This window comes from Erithacus rubecula (assembly GCF_903797595.1).
Source record: "Erithacus rubecula genome assembly, chromosome: Z".
NCBI lineage: Eukaryota > Metazoa > Chordata > Aves > Passeriformes > Muscicapidae > Erithacus > Erithacus rubecula.
Window position 1 is genome coordinate 19,884,828 of NC_136661.1, and position 22,213 is coordinate 19,907,040.

General features: G+C 39.9%; 1 protein-coding gene across 1 annotated transcript in view; it reads left to right on the forward strand.

Annotated features, from left to right (window-relative positions):
- Window positions 1-14,161, forward strand: part of PLCXD3 (phosphatidylinositol specific phospholipase C X domain containing 3) — a gene marked incomplete at its 3' end in the record, with an annotated part of 46,780 nt that extends 32,619 nt beyond the window's left edge. The window contains exon 2 of the mRNA XM_079330574.1: window positions 13,449-14,161. Within this exon, the coding sequence (XP_079186700.1) occupies window positions 13,449-14,161 (713 nt within the window). The remainder of the gene's footprint in view (window positions 1-13,448) is intronic.
- Window positions 14,162-22,213: the final 8,052 nt, after the last annotated feature.

The window sequence follows — 22,213 nt, forward strand, 5'->3', positions numbered from 1 at the left end:
AGAGTTATTACATGTTACGATCTGGATCTCTTGGCAGTTGATTTTCTTTAAGGTAACTGCAGGTGAATTGCTGTATTGTTATTTTACTCGGTAGAGCTGAGCCTAAAATGAGTAAACAGAACTTTGTATTTCAAAATATCTCAGCTACTCAAAATTTTTCAAATTGCTGAATTAATGTATTAGTCTATAACTGGAGGACAGGTAGAGAGAAGAAAAAGCCACTGATCATGGTGCAACTTTGGCAGTCTCCTTGAAAAGCAGCACTAGCAGTGTTGTGGAACAGCAATGTGTTTGGTTATGAGGTGCAACAGTTAAACAGAGATGCTGTCTACCAGTGTCAATTTATTGAAGAATTACTTAATGATTTAAAGAAAAGGGTCTCCTTCTATGCAGACCACTTACATCCTCACACCACTGGGTAAGAAATTAGTCAGTCCTTGCAAGTAGCTTGAAAATACTCGGGATGACATAGAGGTAAAAAGTGGAGAGGAAGAGGATGTTACGGCAGTTTGATCTGTGATTTTCCTGACCAAATAATAAAGGCAATCTGTATCCACAAGAAAAGGGTGACATACAACCTGTATGTTTGAGAATTCAAAGGAGGCATGAAAGAATATGTGCTGGCATCATCACCATGCTGTAAATGTCATCTTTACTAATACCTTAGCTTACCAGTATCACCAGTTGTGGAAATACTACAGATAACAATATTTTGACTTCTAAGCTATGTGTCACACTGTAGCCAAAACACTGTCAGTCTAGGTGGGCTATAGTCATTGCCATTATGTCTAGGGAAGACATGGCTTCTTTTTTGAGCATATACAAGACTGAAAACTTCCCATTTTCAGACTATTTGAAATGTCCTTACAATGCATTTAGTAATTTTAAGTTTCACTGAATTAAAGTTAGCTTTTGAACCTTTGAAAACAGCTGAAATTAGTTAGAGGATGATGATAGTATGCAATTGCATATTAGGAAAATGCTATGAAAGGATGATAATTTACTTAGTATGAAACAGCTAAACTAATAATTGCTTTTGAAGACATAAGCGTATCCAGCGTAAATTAGTTGTATCCTGAGTCTGGAAAAAGGACAGATCATCTGTCTGATTTTTCAGTTAATCAATAGTACCACCTGTGCTTTTTCATTGACTTCTTAATGCTGAAGTCTAACACTAGCAGCCAGATCTGCAGCAGTCTAAATTGGCCTAATGGATCATTAGAGCTATACTGATAAATGCCAGCTGGGGATCTGGTGTGGACTGTAGGCTGAAAACTTAGAAAATGAAATAGCATCAACACCGTTGTATAACTGGTTTCATTCATTTCTTGTAGCTCTCTGTATTGTGTAGTGGCTTATTTGATTGCTGTGTTGAATCAGACAGGGATAATGTTAGCAGCAAATAATGCAAGAAGAACTGATTGAAATTGCATTGCTAGGTGTTACAAGGTGTTTGACAGGAGTCTGAGTTGACTGATCATGTGAACCTTAAATTGCCTCTTTAGTGATGGTAGAAGAGATGGTAGAAGATAGGTATTGACAGTTTGAGTTCTCTCTATTCTGTGCATCTTTACTTGTCTTTATTCAGCTTGCAAAATGAAATTAAAAGTGTCTTTATGTTACTGGGCTGGTGAGGATATAGATCAGGTGATGAGGCAGATAGGTTTTGCAACCCTAGCTAAGACTCCTCCTACAGTGGCACTTGTAATTCTTTCTTGTATCACAGTGTGGTGGTTTGTTTCAGTTGTTTGTTCAGTTTTTATTTCATCTACAGGCTGAAATAGCATTTGGGTGTGTACCATTTCCTGTCTGTTAATTGAGAGTGATACCTCTTGTGTTTTGCTGTGTTTTCTGTTCTTTATTATGTATTTTCATGGCTAGAAACACAGCTCTCCTTTGCTTATATTTCCATTTAGCCATCACCAAACAAATAGTTTTATTTAAAGTTGTTCTCTGGGTTCTTCTTTTCCAACTGGTGCATGTCTCTGCTGCTTTCCTTTATAAATCCTCTTGGCTCATTTTCTTCCAGCTGTAGTGCAACCTCACAACAGGAGGCTATTTTTTTAGCACTGATTCTGTGTTGTACAGGTGTTGTAGTTGCTTTTCTTCATTCAGTGTGTAGCAAGGCACATTTCTATCTTCCATTCATGTTAGAAAGCATAGTCTATAGTGACTAAACATGACTGGAGAACTTCTGTGAGAATCTGAGCAGCAAAGCCTGGTGCAGGATGGGGCTGAAAGGGAGGAGGGCAGCACTGCCTGTGGAGGATGTGCTCTGATACCTGTGCTGGACTCTAGGGCCAGCAAGATCAGATTGTGCCATTGCCTGGTGGCTCATGGCATCTTAGAAAGGCCACAGCTTGAACATACAAAAATCTTTGAATGAGACTGTTTTCCTTGTTATGCAGTCAGTCAATCTAAAACACAAATACTTACTATGTGGAGGAGACAGTGAGGCCTCCTAGAAAGGCTTTTTGTCTGTAGTTACTTGCTGAGGCAGTCATGTTGTAAAGCAGTGGTGTACCTAACAAAGCAGAAGCTGTGCTGTTATTTGCAGACCTCTGGGCTTGAGAAGGCCAGTGACACCATGGGATGGAGGCTTGGCACTTATATTTATGGCCAGCTGAATGAGCCCATGTGCTCCCTTGTGGTGACGCTGCTCCACTTGCCCATTGCTTTGCCCGCTCTCTTGAGTTACAGCAAAGAAAACTGACTGCGTGGGAGCCCCTGGGCTGGAGCAGTGCTCCATTTGAGCATGTGTAGCTGGTGAATCCCTAAACTTCAGGCTTCAATGTCTTAGGGATCCTTTTCTGGAGTTTGGCAGGAAAAAATGCTTTGGCTAAAAGGACATAGTGTTTTCCATTTGTATCTCAGGGTCCGAAGGGAAATGGCTTCAATATTTTCCTCTAGGGTGTGTGAAGTTGAACATTACAATGTCCTTTCTTATAGCTGGAGAGACCCTGAATGAGAGATTTCTTTTAGAGCACTTGGTCTCAGAAGATGAGTTTTGCATTCAGCAAATTGGCTTAGGGAGTTATTGTGTTTGTATCTTTGTCAAATCTGCCAAGCAATGCACAAAAGTAGAACAATGTCTAATGTGAATGCTTGAGGCAATCACATTATAAGGAGGGTTACCTAGCAAGGGCAGTGGTCAAAATATAAAACACCTGACAAGCTTCTCTCTTAGTCCTCTTTGCAATATTTTACACCCTTTTGTTCTCTCTCAGGCGTGGTGTGGTCAGTCAGCTAAGTCTATAAGCACAGCTTTTTAAAGTGATATTTTGAGAGTGTTTCTTTGTGATAGCCTTTACAGACTGACTCAGAAAAGGGTATAATATTTCTCCCATCCCAGGATATATTTTGCAGCTTTTCCCCTCAAGCATCAGATGAACTGCTCAGATTTGCCTCAGTTTTTCAAACTCAGTGACCAAGAAAAAGAAAAAGAAGCTAGCCTGGATTTCTAGAAGTAATAGAAGACTTTATCTGTATTGTCTTTAGGCCATTGTAGAGTTCTGGTAAACTGACTGCCACTGCATTCAATGCAGTGCAGGAAGAGTCCTTTTTCTCTGCATTGCAGGTGTTCTTGCAGCACAGATGTTTGTAAAATCAAAAAGTCTTGCCTTTCAAATTTCTTGTGGCAATCCATCTCAGATGGCAGTGATTGTCTCGTAGAGATCTTAACATTTATGGGAAACCTGATTTAAGGGATCATTCTTCCACTGGCTTTGCAATGCAGTTTTGTTTTACCCAGACACCTGGGTTTTGTTTTACCCTGACACAACCTCTTGGTTGTCCTTTTCTTGGCCTTAAAATTATGGGTAAAGATGCAGAAACTGCATATGCTGTGCAAGTAGTTTCTGTCAGCTACAAGATCACTAGAACTGTTTAGAAGGGATGCTCAGATTTAGTAGAAAATACTGCACCTTTTGAATTTTGTTAGGTTTTTAAAATTACTGTTACTGTTGTTTAAATAGAAAGGAGAGTTCAATGAAATAAGAGCTATACTGAGGCTAGTAGATGTGTCAATGCAGTCATAAATTAGGAAAAGGCTGTACTGTCAAGGAAAAAAAAAAATCAAAGAAGAGAGCATAGGCAAGAGGTGAGGGAAAGGCAAAACCCAGTATCCAAAACCTCCTGTGTTGCCAAAAAGGTACAATAGGTGGCAAGAGAGATATCAGTGTAATCAGACACAATTATTTTAAGGGAAATTTCTTATATTTAAGAGTACTAAAGAACGTTTTTCATGAAAGGAAATCAAATAAAAGCTCAAGAAGCAGAAGTTGTCTGATGCGATGCTATTTCAGAGTGTGAACATTGAATTTCCTGTGCTCTTTGTGTGCATTGAGAGGAAGAAATATGATCACTCTCTTTTTTAGGAGCCTTCTCAGATGCATGCTGTCCTTCAAGGTTTTTCTGTCAATGATGGCATTTGGATTATGAACCAGAATTATGGTCAGAAGATGTTCACTGTTGGCAGATGCAGGCTCAGCAGAGCTGCCTGGGATCATCACAGCCTCTCACTAGTCCCAAAGCTATTGGCTCACAATTCTAGTGCTTCTGATTGCCCCAGGTGATATGACTTGGATGCTGATGACATACTCAGACAGAGCTGGTGCTGGAACAAAATACGCCCCAAACTATTCCTGGCACAATAATTTTATGCTGAGAATCAGATATACCTCTTACTATTTTTTCCTCCTTTTTTCCTTCCTTCACATTCTTGTCTGCTAGTCCCTAAATTAAGACAAAAAATAGCTATTACAGTACTTCTGAGACTAGTGTTTAACTAAAATGTGATCTCTGATAGAGATCTCTCATGCATCTGAACACACAGCAGTGAGCTTGCGGGGTGAAAAGATGTAATACTAGATTTTTTTGCACAGTTCACAGAAAAGCAAAGACTTGAATTTTCATTATAGAGTTTGGGTAATAGAGAATAGCTACGGCTCTGCCGTAGACATAAAATACAAGGTTGTATAAATGTAATGCTAATTTATATGATCTATAATTTTCTATACAATCTTTATATATCCAAACTATGAATAAATGTTTGCAACAAGAAGACCTTGGCAATCTGCATACTACAGCACTTGGCCTGCACCGTGCAAGCTGCAGTGGTGTGTCCAGTCTGCTGCTGAAGTTCTAAATTCTGATGATCTTAAACCATTTGTTTTAGGTGCTTGGTGAATCCTGGTCAATCAATGTTAAGATTATTTTTGAAAGCTGTTAGCTTTATTTTACTCTTGCTCTGCCAAAAATTAGGAGCTGATTTACTAATTGGGTTGAAGTTCTTCCATGAATCCTGATGTGTTTTAGCCTGATAGATGAAGGGTGCCTTCTTCTATTAGACAGTTTGTGCTGTGTGTCTGGTCACAAAACACTGTGAAATCATGTTTAGAGTTCTGCTTGAATGCAAAAAACATAACTTTTCTTGTGGCTTGTTGTTGGGCAGGTTTTTCCTTCACCTTTTTTTTCTGTGTACAGATGAGGGGTTTAGATCACATTTGGAAGAAAACATTGGGAAAAAACCAACTGAATCTCTCAGTCCTCCTGATGATCCTTTCAACTTTACATCTATAATGCAAAAATGTGTCCCACACTTCTGTTTGCCTTTGACTTTGCAGGAGTTCTGGTGGCCTGACTCGCTCAGGCTGAGCAGAGGGGGTGTCTCTGGGCATGGAGAGCAGTGCTGCTGCCCTGAGCCTGCCCTGCTGCTCCTGCAGCACTGTCTGAGCGAGGGCTCTGCTCACTGGGCAAGCAGGAGAAGGAGCCTGCTCCACCCTATGCTGTGTCCTGGCCTTGCTGCCCTTTTTCTGGGCTCCAGCAGCATTAATCTTACATTTACCTGTGTAAAATCTCCTTGTTTAGTGCCTGCATTTAATTAACTAGTTATTAGGTGAGCTTTTAAAATACATAATCTAGGACTCTTTGAAAGTCCCTGCTGTCCATGTACTGCTGCACCATTCTGCCTTCTTAGTGCTGGCTGCAGGAAGCCTCCAAGGAAATCTGTCAGGAGGTGGTTTGCCTGGGAAGAAGTGGGAGGCTATCTGCACTTGGCAGCATTTCAGAAAAAGTTACTTTACCTCGTCCTACACAAACAATTACAGGACAGTAGAGAACTTACTAAGTAAGAGGGAAAACTCTCACGGGGGCAGCATGTGCTAAACTTTTGTTAAAGAACAAAACTGAGCTTGTGATGGCTGTGGTTGTGAATGTGCTCACACATGTTTGGAGAGCTAGAAATATAATTACAGCTTGGTTTTTTTCTATTTCTTTACTTTCCAACACAGTATTGAGAATTTGAAAAGTGGAATTGACTGATGCAGTGTTCTAAAAGGAATAGGAGCTGGTCTTTGTGTTGGCAGGAGGGAAGTTTGAGAAATTAAATGTGGGTCCTTTTCTATACACCAAACATATTAGTATGAATTGAATAATGAATAACCTAATCAGATTTGTAGCCAAGCTTGGCTGTCATACTGTGATAATTATTAGCTACCCAGGGCCTTAATACCAAGCAGATCCCTCCCCATCTCCTTACGGTTTTTATTTTTCAGAAGTGAATTCTTTATAGGAAAGAAGCAGTATTTAGGCAATGCACTAATCTTGGCTCAATCCAGCGGTCAGAAACACTTCCCAGTGCAGGCACTGCCATATTCCATAAACTGTTTCTTATCAGCTTCAAATGGTAACATCTTTGGCCTGAGAGAGGAGCACTTCATCATGGGCATGGAGTACTGGCAATATCAACAGTAGTAGGCTCCCCATGGAAGTAATTATAGCCATGTTCAAAAGTACAAACCAAAATGATTCACAAGAATATTTCACAGGTGATAAGACATGTAAGAGGAACGAGAGCAAGTAATTATTTAAAATAGACTCTTGTGTGTATTTATTTTTTTAATAGGAAGAACAAAACGAAGTCATTACAAGTCTGAAAGGTGGTCATTAGATATGTAATGCCATTTTCAGACTGATGCTCTACCAGTTCTGCTTTCTTCTTGGCTAAGAAACTGCTTCAGTGAGGTGAAGAGTGCAATTTCTTGGAGTGTATCAGTGTATATATGGTGTATACATGCACATGTATGTCAGTTTTTAGTGTCATGCAAGTATTCCTGTTCTCAGGACTTGGTCAGTATCTGGGTTTTTGCTTTACCTGAGGTAGTGTGTACCTCTCTTCCCATGCCTTTAGATTGTGGACTCCTGAGTGTGAATATGTGACTAAGCTCTGTAACCTGCAGTTGGGGTCAGGGACACACAGCTGGTGATGAACACAGGAAGAAAACTTGGAAAGTAAGGCAGTACCTGTAGGAACACTTGGACACTAGGCAATCTATAATCTCTCTGTTTCTCCCAGTTTTGCTTTTGTTTTCCTATGTAGTGTTTTTATTAAACAAAGCTGCTATCAACTAAGAAGTTTACATGCTAAAGGGAACTGGACTGTCAAGTCTGAATTACATTGCTCTTGTCAACACCTATTGACTTCCTGAGATGTGGTGTGGCTTTGATGAAGAGAATCAGCCATCTTAAAAAGAAGGCAAAATACAATATTGAGGTGCATTAACTCTAGCGTTCATGACTAGGCTTTGCTGCTCCTTGAAGTGGCAGTACAACTTGCTGGCAAGGGTTTCTCCTTTGAGTGATTGAAATTTAAGGTCAAAAAAGACAGGGAGAACAGACTAAATGAGATTGCAAGAATATCTACATTGAACTCCTGTGTACCAGAGGTCATGGATTTTGTCCAGGCTGTTTTCTACATCAACCAAGAAACATGTTGCCTGCTGCCAGTCACTATAGACCCTTCATTGATAAGGATGTCTTTAAAGAAATTATGTGGCACTGCATGTGACATTTCAGCAATATTCACAGAGGGATGACATCCCCTAAATACAGAAAGACAATGGGTAAAGCTTTTAATGACATCCAAATCACTAGTAAAGCATTCCACTTCCAACAGCTATTGGACAACTCCTAGCACAGAGACAAGAGATCCATGAAAGAAAAGAAAGAGAGCAAAACATGCCAAAACCTGTGAACTGTTACTTCTATTTGTTTGTGGTTTTGTTCTGATACTTGTGGATCTTCAGTGTGTGATTGCTGCTGTCGGGAGCATATGGTCATATGCTGTTCAATTCTAGGTGCTGTTTGCAAGGCTGTATTTGCCAAGGGATGGCCAGAGCTGGCAGGGAAGCAAGGGAAAGCACAGCAAAGTTCAGCTACACTTGTCAGGTTTGTGAACGATGTATTTAAGCTTAGCTGCCAAAAATAGTAGATTTACCACGCCTCTGTGTAAATCTCCAAGAGGCTGAAGAAACAATTCTGAACTAAAATGCATTCTCCCTTAGGGACTTCTTTCACTACCAAACCCAATTATTTTTTAAATGGGGGGAGTTAGCCCTCCAGGGAAGTCATAAATATGTCCATAGTGAGCTGTAGTGGGTTGAAAATTCCCAACTGCCCTATTACAGGAATCCAGTAAAGAAAACAGTAGACAGTTCTCCCTAGTAAAAGTACTAGCAGGTGTTTTCTAGCAATCTAAGTGATACTGCACAATCTAATATCTAGTTTGAAAATTTAGTGTCTCACTGGTAAAAACTGGCCACTTCTGTTCTTTGAGTCATGGCTAGTGTAGACATTTTAAGTGTCCCTTGATAATTTCTTATGGAATGATTGAGTGGTTTGAGTTGGAAAGGATCTTAAAGATTATTTGTTCCAATCCAACCATGTCAGATACATGTTTCACATTTTACATGTTTCACATTACAAATGCTATCCAGCACTTGGCCTTGAACATTTTCAGAGATGGGGTATCCACAACTTCCTTGGGCAACCTCATCCAGTGCCTCACTGCCCTCTGAGTAACACTTTCCTCTTCTTGACAATTAATCTAAATTTCTCCTCTTTTAGTTTAAAAATATTCCTCCTTGGGCCTCTTCTAAATAAGACCCCTTTAGGTACTGGAAAGCTGATATTCAGCAGCTTTTTCTCCTCTAAGCTTAACAACCTCTGCTTTCTCAGCCTATCCTCAGAGAAGTGCTCCAGGCCTTTCATCATCTTCATGATCAAAGGTGCTGCTCTGTGCTCTCTCCAGCAGGTCCCTGTCCCTCCTGTGCAGGGACCCCAGCTCTGGTGCAGTGCTCCAGGGGGTCTCAGCAGAGCAGAGCAGAGGGGCAGAATCCCCTCCCTGCCCTGCTGCCCACGGGGCTCTGGATGCAGCCCAGGACACGTTTGGCTCTCTGGGCTGTCAGTGCCATGGCTGGGGCATGTCCAGCCTCTCACCCACTGCACCCCCAAGCCCTTCTGGGCAGGGCTGGGCTGGGGCTGTTCATGCCCAGCCTCTGCTGATACCAGGGATTGATCTGACCCAGGGGCAGCACCACTCTTGGCCTTGTTAAACCTCATCAGATTCCCATGGACACACTTCTCCAGCTTGTCTAGGTCCCTCTGGATGGCATCCCATCCTTCAGGAGATCTCCTGCTCTGTTCTGTAGTGGACCAGCTTTCTCTGTGCTTTCTTTTGCTGCTGATATATCAGCAGAAGCTATCTGTTGCCTTTCTCATTCCTTGCAGGTTTCCCTTCCGAGCTGTGCCCTTCCTAACTTCCTCTATGCCTTCATCCTCTGTTCCTCCCTCGCTATATGTCCTTACTAAAACCTTCTGAAGTGGCTTTTTAATTTTGATGCCACTCAGAAGCTAGCCTTCAGCCAGACTTGCCTCCTGCCTTACCTTCTTGTTTCTTTGCACTCTGTTCATATGCTTTACAGAAGTTACTTTTCAAGTTCAGCCCTTTCTCCTGAGTCTCTTGGCATTTAAGGTAATTGAGTTCTTCCAGACTACCACTTAGCAATTTCCTGAACAAGCCAAGAGAGTTGCTCTGAAATCCAGGATCTTTATTCTGCTTTTTGCCTTCACTGCTTTCCTGAGTATTTCAAATTCTTATTTCTCCTCACAGTCACTCAGTCTAAGGCTGTCATCAGCCTTTATGTCCCTATCCATTTCTTCCTTAATTCATACAACATCCAGCAGTGCTACTTCACTACTTAAAGAAGTACCTGCAGGAGAAAAAGCCTCTGATGCTCTCCAGATTTCCTGCACACTCTGCTGGTCTGCTCTGCCAGCAAATGTCTCAAAATTCCCCCATGAAAATGTGTGATCATGAAGTTTCTTCCAGTTGTTTAAAGACTTTGTCTACTTTCTCTTCTTGATTGGGTGGTCTATAATATGTACACCATGTTAACCCCTTCTTTGCTACCTCCATCATGCTGATCCGTGAGCCTTCATCCTTGACTTCTGGGGTCAGGGATATGCTGGGTTGTTGAAATAGTGGGAAAACAGTGGGCAATATTTTAAGAAAATTTTAGACACTAAGTAAATGGCAAGAAAATATATTTGCACACAAGAGGAATATAATCTTTTGCTGTCTGAATGACTTGGGATGGGCCATTTTCCCTCTGCTTCTCCAGGCCTCTTACTGTGAAGTTTCTGTGGCACAGACCTACCATAACAGAATAGATAATGTGCACTATGCAACCTTCCAAAGATTGCAGTGATCATTGCATTTGTATTCCTAAATGTAACTTGCATCTTCTCTTCATGAAAGTTTGGTGATACAGAGGACCTGCAAGTGCATTTTCCAGTGAAAATGTAGGAGGGGAATGCTCCCATGCACAAAAGAAAGATTTGGAAGGAAACATGGTTGTTGAAAGCAAGTTTGTACAGGATTCTCTCATTACCAGGATCATAGTGATTTTGGGCATGACAGTACCCTAATTTGCTCTGCTAAGTGTAAGGATTTTGAATTTCTGTAAGTACACAAGTAAGCTGTCTGAGACAACGGAGCAGATTAAACCAAAAGGAAATGTAAATGAGTGCATGATGGAAATGAATCTTAATTGACCTGTTCAAATTATTTACACATGTGGAAAGACAAAATATTTGCTGTATTTTTTGTTCAGAAGAAATGTTTTTATAGTTGTGTGCAGCTGACTTCTGCTTCATTTTGTGTCAATCAAGTTAAGCCTTATTTCCTTTTTGTATTATGCTGTAGGGCTTCTTTGTTTGGGTTACAAAACATGGAAATTCTCAGAGCACAGTGCTGTTTCTCATTACTGTTCATGTAAGAATACCTATTTTTAGGCTCAAATATGTGCACAAAGACTTTAATGAAGAAAAAATGTTTTTCTGACCTATCCCACTTGAAGTGTTCAGGTGTTTCTAACTGTAGTGTTTACACACATACACAAATACACACTTCTCCGTGTTTTTCATTACCAGTAGCTAAAAGTCACCTCTTGTCTGGTTGTTCACCTTAGTTTTCTGCTGTGAGAATTGTGCTGTCTTTCTTGACTAAAGTAGTTTTAAGAAATAGTTTAAACCATTATGTGCCTACTGGCAGTGCTGGGATCAAGGTTTGCTACTATGTTTTCTGTAACTTCAGGTTGCCCATGTCTGCAGATCAGAATATAGAAGACAAGTGATTTAGTACCTTAGTCGTAATACCATTAATACCCTTAATACCATTTTCTGCCTACTTCTCTAATCAGTTGATCATGTTTACACAGGTACATAATCTGGCATGAAACCCTACAAAAATAAAATAAAATTCAATGGACAAAGGGCAGGTTTGCAAAATCCATCCCTTCCTAATATCAGTAGATGTGCCTTTGTTTTAAACAAGACTGGATTTACTTTGATTTCTAGATTAGCGCAGGTTACACTGAGCAGAACATTTAATGCATCTCATTGATTTTCCCTGTAATACTGTTGATACACAGGTCACTGATCTAATAATTTGTTTTACAATTAGGATTCTGTATGCAGATCTAGTCCCCAAGGATATCAATGTGTAACCAGATACTGCGTGATCTAATCAGGTTCTGCAAGAAATATATTATCACTTCAATGCTTAGCAGTAGAAAGCTTCATCAAAATGGAAAACTTATCTAATATCTAAAGCAAAATGCAGTTCAAAGAGATAACCACAAGAAGCAGGTGCATACAAAATTTAAAGACATTCCTCTGATTAACAAAGCCAAATCCAAGCTAGAGTCTAAGATGATTTGTCATGACTCCATTTATTGTTAAAGAAGAAAATGTTATAGCTGCTGCTTTAGTTTATAGGGTTTATTCCAGTTTAGGTAAAGTAGCATTGCTCTCAGAAATGATTGACTAGCCGAATTTCATTAATGTGATACTTGCTACAGCATATGTGCTTTGGAAAGTAATTTTTAAAAGCACCTGCAAAAAGCAGTGGTGACAGGCAAGACCAGTGCTCTGAGCTCATTTAGATGTAGTATTTGGATCTCTGCGTGCCTAATACTGCAGTCCATTTCCAGAATACAAGTCCTGCTGACCTTGAAGGAGTTTTGCACCCAGTGTGTCTCAGGCAGAGCAGCAAACCTGCTTGCTGATGCAAGTCTGACCAGAGCATCTATGGCTGGAATAGCAGGAGTGTAGCTCTGCCAGCAGCTGGACAGTGTTTTTGTGTAAACTGTCAGATGCAAACACCAGGTGTTCAGTAGAGTAATGGTTGAAAAAGGTGATAAGCATCTCCTAGGGTCAGCTTATCTCTCCATAAAACTGCTTTCATGTTGATGCCTGAATGCTGAGCATTGTTAATTGAGGCTTTTGAGAGTGTGAGGTTTTACAAATGGACATACCTTGAGACAGAGAATTTTGTAGACGAAAGTGCCAAATGTATTTGTATTCATATGCCATATGCATTTATGTTGTGGAAAATGGTGACTCCTGTACATAGGCATGTTAGATTTTACATTCCATTCCTGTGAAGAGCATGCAATAAAGTTTCTCAGTTTTATCTGTGAAATGCAATGCTATTCTTGGCTCTATCTGTTGCAAAGGATTTTTAATTTAGCAAAGGAAAGTAAGGAATTTTAGAAGAAAATTTAAGAAGGAAAACAGGGCTCAGTAACCTTGTGGATGACCACATGAGACTTGAAATTAAGATCAGAAGGTTCCTTGACATTTTTCCAACTCCTATTTTATCTGGTTATGAATGTGTGTGTGGAAGGATGTTGGTTTGTTTTGGTTTTTTCCTTTGATTCTATGGACTAGACAGTGCATTATTCAGTGTGCAGGGCCAAACTCTCCTCCTTGGCTCAAGGGATTTGTTGTGTGACCAACTTTGCAACCAGAATTGCTTTGATGGTCAGAGACTACTGGGTTCATTGAGCCTAAAGGCATAAGTAAGAGCTTGGAGAGAGTGACTGAGCACCCAGATAAGCAGCGAAACAGACTTTGTTTCAAGTTCTTACAAGGTGTTGTTGGGGAAAATCCTGCCAGACAAATGTACTCTTGTTGAGGCAAAGGGCAGGGGAGATGGCTGGTGGGTATTGGTACAGGTCAGAAAATTATTTTCATTGAGAAAAATCTACTAAAGTCTTCTAATATATGATTACAATGCTGATCATTTTTCTCTCTTGTGTTTTTAGGGTCTCATGACTCTTTTAGCTTCTACATTGATGAAGCCTCTCCAGTTGGGCCTGAACAGCCAGAGACGGTCCAGAATTTTGTGTCAGTTTTTGGGACTGTGGCTAAAAAGCTGATGAGGAAGTGGTTGGCTACACAGACCATGAACTTCACCAGCCAGCTGGGAGCAGGTATACGGTATTTTGATCTCAGAATTTCCACCAAGCCCAGAGACCCAGACAATGAACTCTACTTTGCTCATGGCTTATTCAGTGCCAAAGTCAAGGAAGGTCTGGAGGAGATCAATGCATTTCTCACTGAGCACCCAAAAGAAGTGGTCTTCTTGGACTTCAATCATTTCTATGGGATGCAGAAGTGCCATCATGAAAAGCTTGTCCAGATGCTCAAGGACACATACGGAAACAAAATGTGTCCTGCTATATTTGCCCATGAAGTCAGCCTCCAGTACCTGTGGGAAAAGGAGCACCAAGTGCTAGTGTTCTACCACAGCCCCGTGGCTGTCGAGGTAGCCTTTCTGTGGCCAGGCCAGATGATGCCAGCTCCCTGGGCAAACACGACAGATACAGAAAAGTTGATTCAGTTCCTGCAGGCATCAATCACTGAGAGAAGAAAGAAAGGCTCGTTTTTCATATCTCAAGTAGTGCTGACGCCAAAGGCTAGTACGGTGGTGAAAGGGGTTGCAAGTGGTCTCAGAGAAACAATCACAGAGAGGTGAGTTTGTGGCTGGTAAGGTGTGCTGTCTGTGCTGAATGTGTATTCATAGTGCTGTTTTTCCAATGCCTTTTAAAGGCATTCTAGCAGATGCACTTCTTCTACTGTGAGATAATCAATACTTAGCATAATCCTGAAATATTTCAAGAAAAGCACATTGAAGAACAAGCTCTTACATCTTGAAAGGAAATCTGCCACTGAAGCATAATGAAATATTAGGGGATTGGCTTAACCTTCTCTTTTTCCTCAATGCAGGTTTTGCTAATTTGTTTTGTTTTCCAAATGTAGTTTCTTATCACAAGCACTGATACCATGTCTAGGATTTCCTTACTGGAAAATCTCTAGACAAATCTATCTGTATTACCTAGATAGTCTAAGTTTTTATTTGTGGATCAGGCCTTAGATATTGGATTTGAGAAATTTTTGTCCTGGCTCATCAGCAAAGCCTGATGCTTCAGAATTTGCCTTTACACATCTGAAAGATACGTAGTTTCTGTGTCCTATACCATCACACATTGTGTCAAAGACAACAGGACACTATTAGACAGAATTTGACTCCTTAAAGTCTTTATTTATCACACAGGAGAGACACAGCAGACCATTGTATAGGTTCTGTAGATGGAACAGTTTGTTGACAGGCCATTAGTTATTACATTACAAAAAAAGACACCTGTGCAAGACATGCATTATTTATACCATTCTGACTTTGATAAATCACAGCCAGTTTTGATCTTAAAGGCATATATTTGTGACTCTGTTCTTGACAACTTGTTAAGAAAACTGAAATTTAATGCTAAGGCACAAGAGCTATTTTCTTTTTCTCCTTAAAAATAAAAAAGGGTTGCAAAGTGTAAAAAATATTTACCATGGGGGTCAGTGGCATGCTAATGTTTTGCTTTCTGCATGAATGTGGCTGTGACAGGATAGTCTGTTGGGAGCAAATCCCCTTCTATGAGATGAAAGATACAACATCTGCAAAGAAATCATGCCTCATATTTGAGAAAGGTTGAGCTGTTTTCATGGCAGCTTTCCAATGCAGCTCTTAACTTGAAAAAATAGGTAAAAACTTTACCTGACATGGTAAAACACTGACGTGGAAGGTTTTATGAGCAGTGGAATGTGATTTAGAAGTGCCCATGTGACTGCACTTGCATTTGGTATATCCTTCATCTGTATTTTATGGGCTCCATCAGACTGGAAAGTCTCCCTCTCTCCTGAGTCTGAGTTCTCTATACTAAAACACTGCTTTGTTGATGGATTTTACCAATAAACACCTTGTTGTTAAGGGATTTTTTTCCTCTGGTGAACATCTTTCTGAGTGATCCTTACATCATGAAGCAGCACAATCAGGAAACTAACAGGTTGTTCTTAAAGCTTGCTATATCAATAAAATCACCATCAAACCCCATTTTCTTTGTCTTTGGCTTACAATGTGCTTTTTAGAAGCTGTTTGTAAAGCAGACTTGAGATAGATACTGAGTGTGTTTGACTGAGCTTTGAACTTTTAGTTGAACTCTTAGTAGAGCTGTTGAACTCTTAGTATGCCTTTTCCAACAGCAAATCTTGAAATTGTAACTACCTTCAAAAGTCAATAAATAATTGGGCTGAAAAACCTGGAAATGTTGTTTTGCCAGATTTCAACTGAGATTTTTCACATGATCCCCAAGTGTGTAGTCACATCTGCTACATGAAAAGTTGTTTCCTTTTTTGCATTAATTCTTTTAGCCATTATGAGTGAAATAAACCTTCAAAATAATCTCCAAGGCTAATATTTAGTCTTCCAAGTGTGGCATCTCATTTTGAATTTTTATTTTTAATACAAAAATACACTGTAGAAAAAAACAGGCTTGGAATTTATAATAATGTAGAAACTGTGCTTGTACTTTGGGTTAACTGCTCTAAAAGTAAGCATCAAATATATTCAGAACTGCTTCTCATTTTATGATGATTCTGTTAAAAGATAAATAGGCAAGCAATTAAAAGATGAAGTACAGTTTACACAGTAGAATTTGCACAGTTGTCTTTAGTCTCACTGCCTTAAAGTTTCAGTAGCTTAAAAATATGTAATCCATAGAAAAGATACCAAGATGGGCATTTCAGCTGTGCTGCATTTGCTGCTTTGAACCACCACTTAATAAAAATACTATTTTGTGTCCAGGTAGATACCATATGTGCTTTTGTTGCAAGTTACTGCATAGACTTATACATTATACTGTTTTTTCCTTATTAAGAAATGCTGGTGAAGCATTCTTACATTACAAATTAAATTATCTTGCTTTTGAAGCAGTTTTGTGACAATACTTGGATAGGGTTCTTCCCTCCCATTGAATTTCAAAAGTTCTGAGTGCAAATGAATAAGGAAAATGATTTTTTCAAATAATTCTGGTGTAGGGGCTTGGTTGGTTTGATTTGGTTTGGGTTGGGTTGGGGTTTTTTTCCCCTAAATTAAGTATTACATTTAAGAAATATTCCTTTGGCATTTTAGCGTAAAACCTAGTAATGTATTTTGTTTTGTTTCTCCACCTGTACAGTGGCCATTTACATATTAACCTAGTTTTGAAAAGAGAGCAAAGTTTAGATCCTCTCAGATGCAATAAAACATACCAGGTTTTGATCCCTGAAGTTGGTTTTTAGTCATGAAACTGTTTATTATTTGAAGAGCAGTGGCTACCTTAGAGGGACAGCATGGATTCCCTCAGTCACAGCACCCCTTGGACCAGGAGATCTGTGAGCACACCCCATGCTGCAATCCCATCCGGACTCCATTCTGCTATTTTGTGGTTTGTTTGGGAAAGAGCACAGTGAAATATTTCTCTGAAACCAGGAAGGTTGGTTTAATGGCTTTTCATCATGATTGCCTGTGGTGGTGGAGGTCCACACACACACTGCAGTAGAGCAACCTTCCAAGGCAATATATTTCAGAAGGAAAAGGGATATTATTCCTTAACCTGTTCCCTAGGGCACAGACATGCAAGATGTGAGGCCCAAAATAACCTCAATTTAAAAAAAAAAAAAAAAAAAAAAAAAAACAAAACACCAAAACCCCCAAATATTTTTATCCTCCTAAGACTCAATTCAGTGAAGATATACCAGGAGTTTTCTACTGATAATATTTGCTCATAGCTTTGCTGTCATCACAGAAAGTGCTCTGTGGTAGGGTAATTGAAAAGAAGGAGAAATTAAAAGTTGTGAAGCTTTCTGTCCTGCACAAATACAAGAGGACAAAGCCATTTATTATAAGGTTTTCCTAGGACAACAGTTCAGTGTAATTAAATTTGGTAACACAGGTTTCACCTTCATTACTTGAATGAGGAGAATGACTTGCATGTGTGCACATTATGTTTCTTGGATTTGATGAGAAACTTTGAGGACTATCAATGTGTTTCCAGGCTTAACATTCTGTCACACACACAGTTTAGATGCCAAGAAATGCTCTTTGATTAGCAAACAATATATGCCAAATGAATTACATTTGCAGTGCTCATTGAATTAACTTCACAGTGAGGCAGCTACTGTCAGTGTATCTGAAAGGTGATTGTGAGACACCCTTTTGATTAGTGTAGAGCTGTTCCTAATAATCTAGTTTGCCTTCTGATTTGCAGTGAAATTACTAATTTTATCTATGACACTTGAAACAAGCATGATACTCTCTTTGTTTTCTCTGTCATTTATCAATGTAGCAGAAGAATAGATCTCCTTCAGAAGATGCAGAAATCCTGTGGTACTTATAAAGCTTTCAAAAAATAGAAAGTAAACACATACCCCACCAATTGTCACTTGATTTCCAAATTAATCTCTAAGGATAATGTTCCCTGTGGCTCACATATGACTAAATCCTTGCCTACCATGCTAAAGCTTCCTCCTTAGCAACCAAACCAAATTTAAAAAAAAATATCCTGCACATGAGAATGAACCTTTTGAAGTGGAGGCAAAGCATCCAATCCACAGTATTAACAGAAGGGGTGGTAAGTAGGCCACAGAAATCGTGAGGAGAAAATCCATCTCTGGGTACAGTCATAAACTAAGCAGAGTCAGATTTAGCTAGAGAATAGATGGATATTGTATGAAAAATGATCCCTGAAGTTGCAAGAACTGGGATTTTTGAGTCAGTTACTGATGGTGCCAGTCAGCTGAATTTTTGAGTTTCTATGTGGAAGAAAGAGTGGGAATTGATCATATTTTAATCTGCACTTCATACTGACTGATGCCGTTCTTAAACTATTTTATATGAAAAAGAAAAACAACAGAAACTGCAACAGTGGCAACTGTATTTGCCTAATTTTCTGCATCCTGCCTGATTGTAATCTTGCTGTCTGTTGTTGTTATAGGCTGCAGGATAGCAGCAGTCTCCAGTGAGCTGGTTCTGATTTGAGGGCTTGAGAAGCTGATGTGTCAGCTCTTTAGCTGCTGAGAGGTGAGGGGACACTCAGTCCCTCACTAATGTGTGTGGGACAAGCACGTCTGACCACACCATGTTTACCTTGTCACACAGTTTTTGGTTTTTGTTTTTTGGTTTTTTGTTTTGTTTTGTTTTTTTTTTTTAGTTATTGTTTCCTGATCACAGAAGGCACAAAATGGCATTCTGGTATATTAGTAGATTATTCAAAAGAACTCAGGGAAATCCAAACAAATTCTTAGTATTTCTGTTCTTTCTCAAACTATCCTTAATTACTTTTCCATTCTTTCTACACAAGAGACAATCTCTGTGTTTGAACGCAGAACAGCACAGCACAACACAGGAAGATTTCATAGAATCTATCTACCACGTCAACAGACCTGCACAATGAAATCCCCAATGGGCTGTGTATTGTAGTGGCATTTCATCATCAGACCATCTGTCTGCATGAGAATTTTAGTATAGCATTCCCATAGGAAGGGCTGCATGGCTGTGTCTGATGGCTTTGGTTGTGAACTTAGAAAAGTATTAATTTGTTGCAAAATACAGGAGCACAGATTTTTAATAACTTTGCAAAACCATTTATCTACATACCCACTAGTAGCCTGTGGGATTTGGTGAAGGAAGAAGATTGGCATGGTGATCACCACAGTGACCTCCATGATCAGTGCCTTGGCTTTTGGGTGTTTGTTTGGGGTAGTTGTCTTGATGTTTTCTTGTGGCAGGTAGGGGTGTCTCACAATTTTTCCCTCTGTTTGGTGTGCTTTTGGAGTCCCTCTGTTTGGTGAGTTTTATCATGGTGGGCATCAAAACACCTTCTTACAGTTACTGTGTGTGCTGTGTGACTACGTAAATATACTTTATATTTCCCTGTCATCACACTCTGGGCACAGTGTGACCCTACACATACAGACAGCAGCAAGTGTTTTTCTTCACCAAAAAGGAAATGTTCATTCTCTCTGCTCCACTGCTGTAAGCTGTCTCTAACATCTACTTGTCTCAAAGATTTCACACTTCAATCTTTACAGCTGCTGTAGTGAAATTGCAAATGTCTCATTAAGTTGCTTGGGTTTTCTTTGATCTTTTTGCATTACTCAGATCACTAAGGAAACTCAAAAGCTAATAGATGCTAACAAGTGCTGACCCCAGGGAAAATGCATTTGCTAATGTTGGGCCTGGGTCTGTGTAACTGCTTTTACCTCATTGTGAAGGAAATGGCTCCTTGATGAGTTGATCCTTCTGCTCTTCATTTATAAGGTACAAAAAGACCACAGAGCTTTATGCAAACAATCTTTTCCGGATCTATTAACAAGGTGGCATTCTAGTTGGTAATAATTTTCTTTTAAAAAAAGATGTTTCACACAAACTCAAGCAAATACAGACTCAGTAGATATGGCAATGTCCATGTCTTTGTGTTGTGTTAGCTCTTGCATGCTGCAAACCATTGCTTTCAGGATTGTATAAGGAGATCCATAGGCATATCCTTGTCAAAGTTTAAGTAGAGACCCCGACAATCCTGCATGAACTACATGCTCATTATGTTTGAAAGTTTGAATTTTTAATCTTATGTAGCTGCTCCACAATCCTAGAGGGGTAGGATGTGAACAGAAATGTCAAAATGAACTCCTGTCAGCTCTTAGAACCATGTTGAACATGCTGCATCATTTCTGTTGGGCTTGTGCAATTCTCAGCAGCCTCTAAAACCTTAGAGGGCTTTCAAATGCAATCTGGAGAGATGCATCCACACTGTCCCCAGAGAAGTCACCTGTGTATCCCCAGCTTCTGCAGTGGGTATCTCCCTGGGAAAGATTTAAGACAGGAAGGGGTGTTAAAGGAGTCTTAGCGACAGAAACCCCTTAAATCCATTTTCAGAAGATATACCAAGCCTGCAATTAATTTAGTTAAATGCTTCCCCATGCTTACAAACAAACAAAAGTAGCCCTTGTGGGCTGAATGATCAGTTGGCCATGCAGGCTACAGCCAGAGATGAGTTGGATAAAGCATGCAGAGGAAGCAGTAGGGATTCTGGCACACTGCTGCCACAATTGTACAAAAGAGATTACTGCACCAGGGGCTTGGAAATAGTGAAAGCAGCCAGGCCAAAGGTCTTGTTGATGTACCACCTTCTGTATGATGCAGAACTTCCATAAGCTATAAAAATGCCCATGTTTTTCTTTTGTTGAAGTTCAGGTGATACTGTTTTCCCATAGGAATTTCGTAATGCCTATGGGTTGCAATCTAATTTTTTCTTAATGAGCCACTGTCCCTGTGAAAAGAGTCTGATTTCACGAATACAAATTTTGCAAATATCTAGCCTTCTTTTATTGATCTCTTCTTCAGCTTTACATTTAGGCAAATATTTAATAATTATATTTTTCTCCAGGAATGATTTTTTTTTTTTGAGTGGGAGGCAAGGGCTAGGTCTAATATACAAACTTGATGTAATCAAAGATTATAATAAGAATTTTACTGTAATTATAATGATATAATTGCATGTATTGTCCTGGGCTGTGTAGTTGCCCTAGAGAGCACAGCCTGTTATATTAAAATGTCTTTCGGTGTTTATTTCAGACACTAAGAAAAATAATAAAAGACATATCTATAAGATGCTGAATGATCATACAGTGGGATTTGACCTTTGGCAATATTTTAATACTGTAGCTGTTGATCTGAGGGTTTTTGTAGCTAAGCAACTGTCATCCAGAATATATTATATCATAAAAGAGTATTAAGATATGAAGGAGACTAAGTAGTTAGAGTGAAATAGGAGTCATGGTGAGATGCAGGCACTTTCCTATTGAACATTCTTGTTTTCAGAGCTATAGCACAAAGGATGAACCTTACCATTATTTGTTCCATGGTGAGGTATTGAAACTGGCACCCTACAATCTCAGTTCTCTGAGCAGGCACTGTTGTGTAGTAAATCAAGTATGAAATTAGATCTTGGGTAATGGACACATTAATTTTACTGCTGGACAGCAAAGAGGTACTGCCATGGATCTTTATTTCCTTCTTACTTGGACTTGGAATTGAAGAATCCAATAAACTTGGAAGAGATGTCCAAGATTGAGTACAACCTTTGACTGAATACCATCATGCCAAGTAAACTGTACCACAAAGTGCCATGTCCAGCAGTTTTCTGGAAACTCCTGGAGATGGTGATTCCAGCACCTCTTTGGGCAGCCAATTCCAATCCCTAACCACCTTTTCAGTGAAGAAATTCTTCCTGATGTCCAACCTGGTGCACCTTGGGGCCATTTCCTCATGTTCTATTGCTGGCCTGGTAGAGCAGATCAGCCCCACCTGTTGCAACCTGTACAGCCTTTTAGAGAGCAAAAAGTTTACTGCTGAGTCTCTTTTTCTGCAGGCAAAACAACCCCACTCCCTCAGCCACTCCTCATTTGACTTACTCCCCAGACTCTTTCTCAGCTCTGATGCTCTTCTCTGGACTCACTCCAGCACCTCCACATCTTTTTTGGAATGAGGGGCCCAAAGCTGGGCACAGGATTTGAGGTGCAGCCTCACCATTGCTGAGTATAGGGGGACAATCTCTGCCCAGGTCAGGGATTGCTATCAGCACTATTGCTGATCTAGCCAGGATGCCATTGGCCCCTGGGCACACCCTGGCTCATGTTCCATCAGCACCCCCAGGTCCTTTCC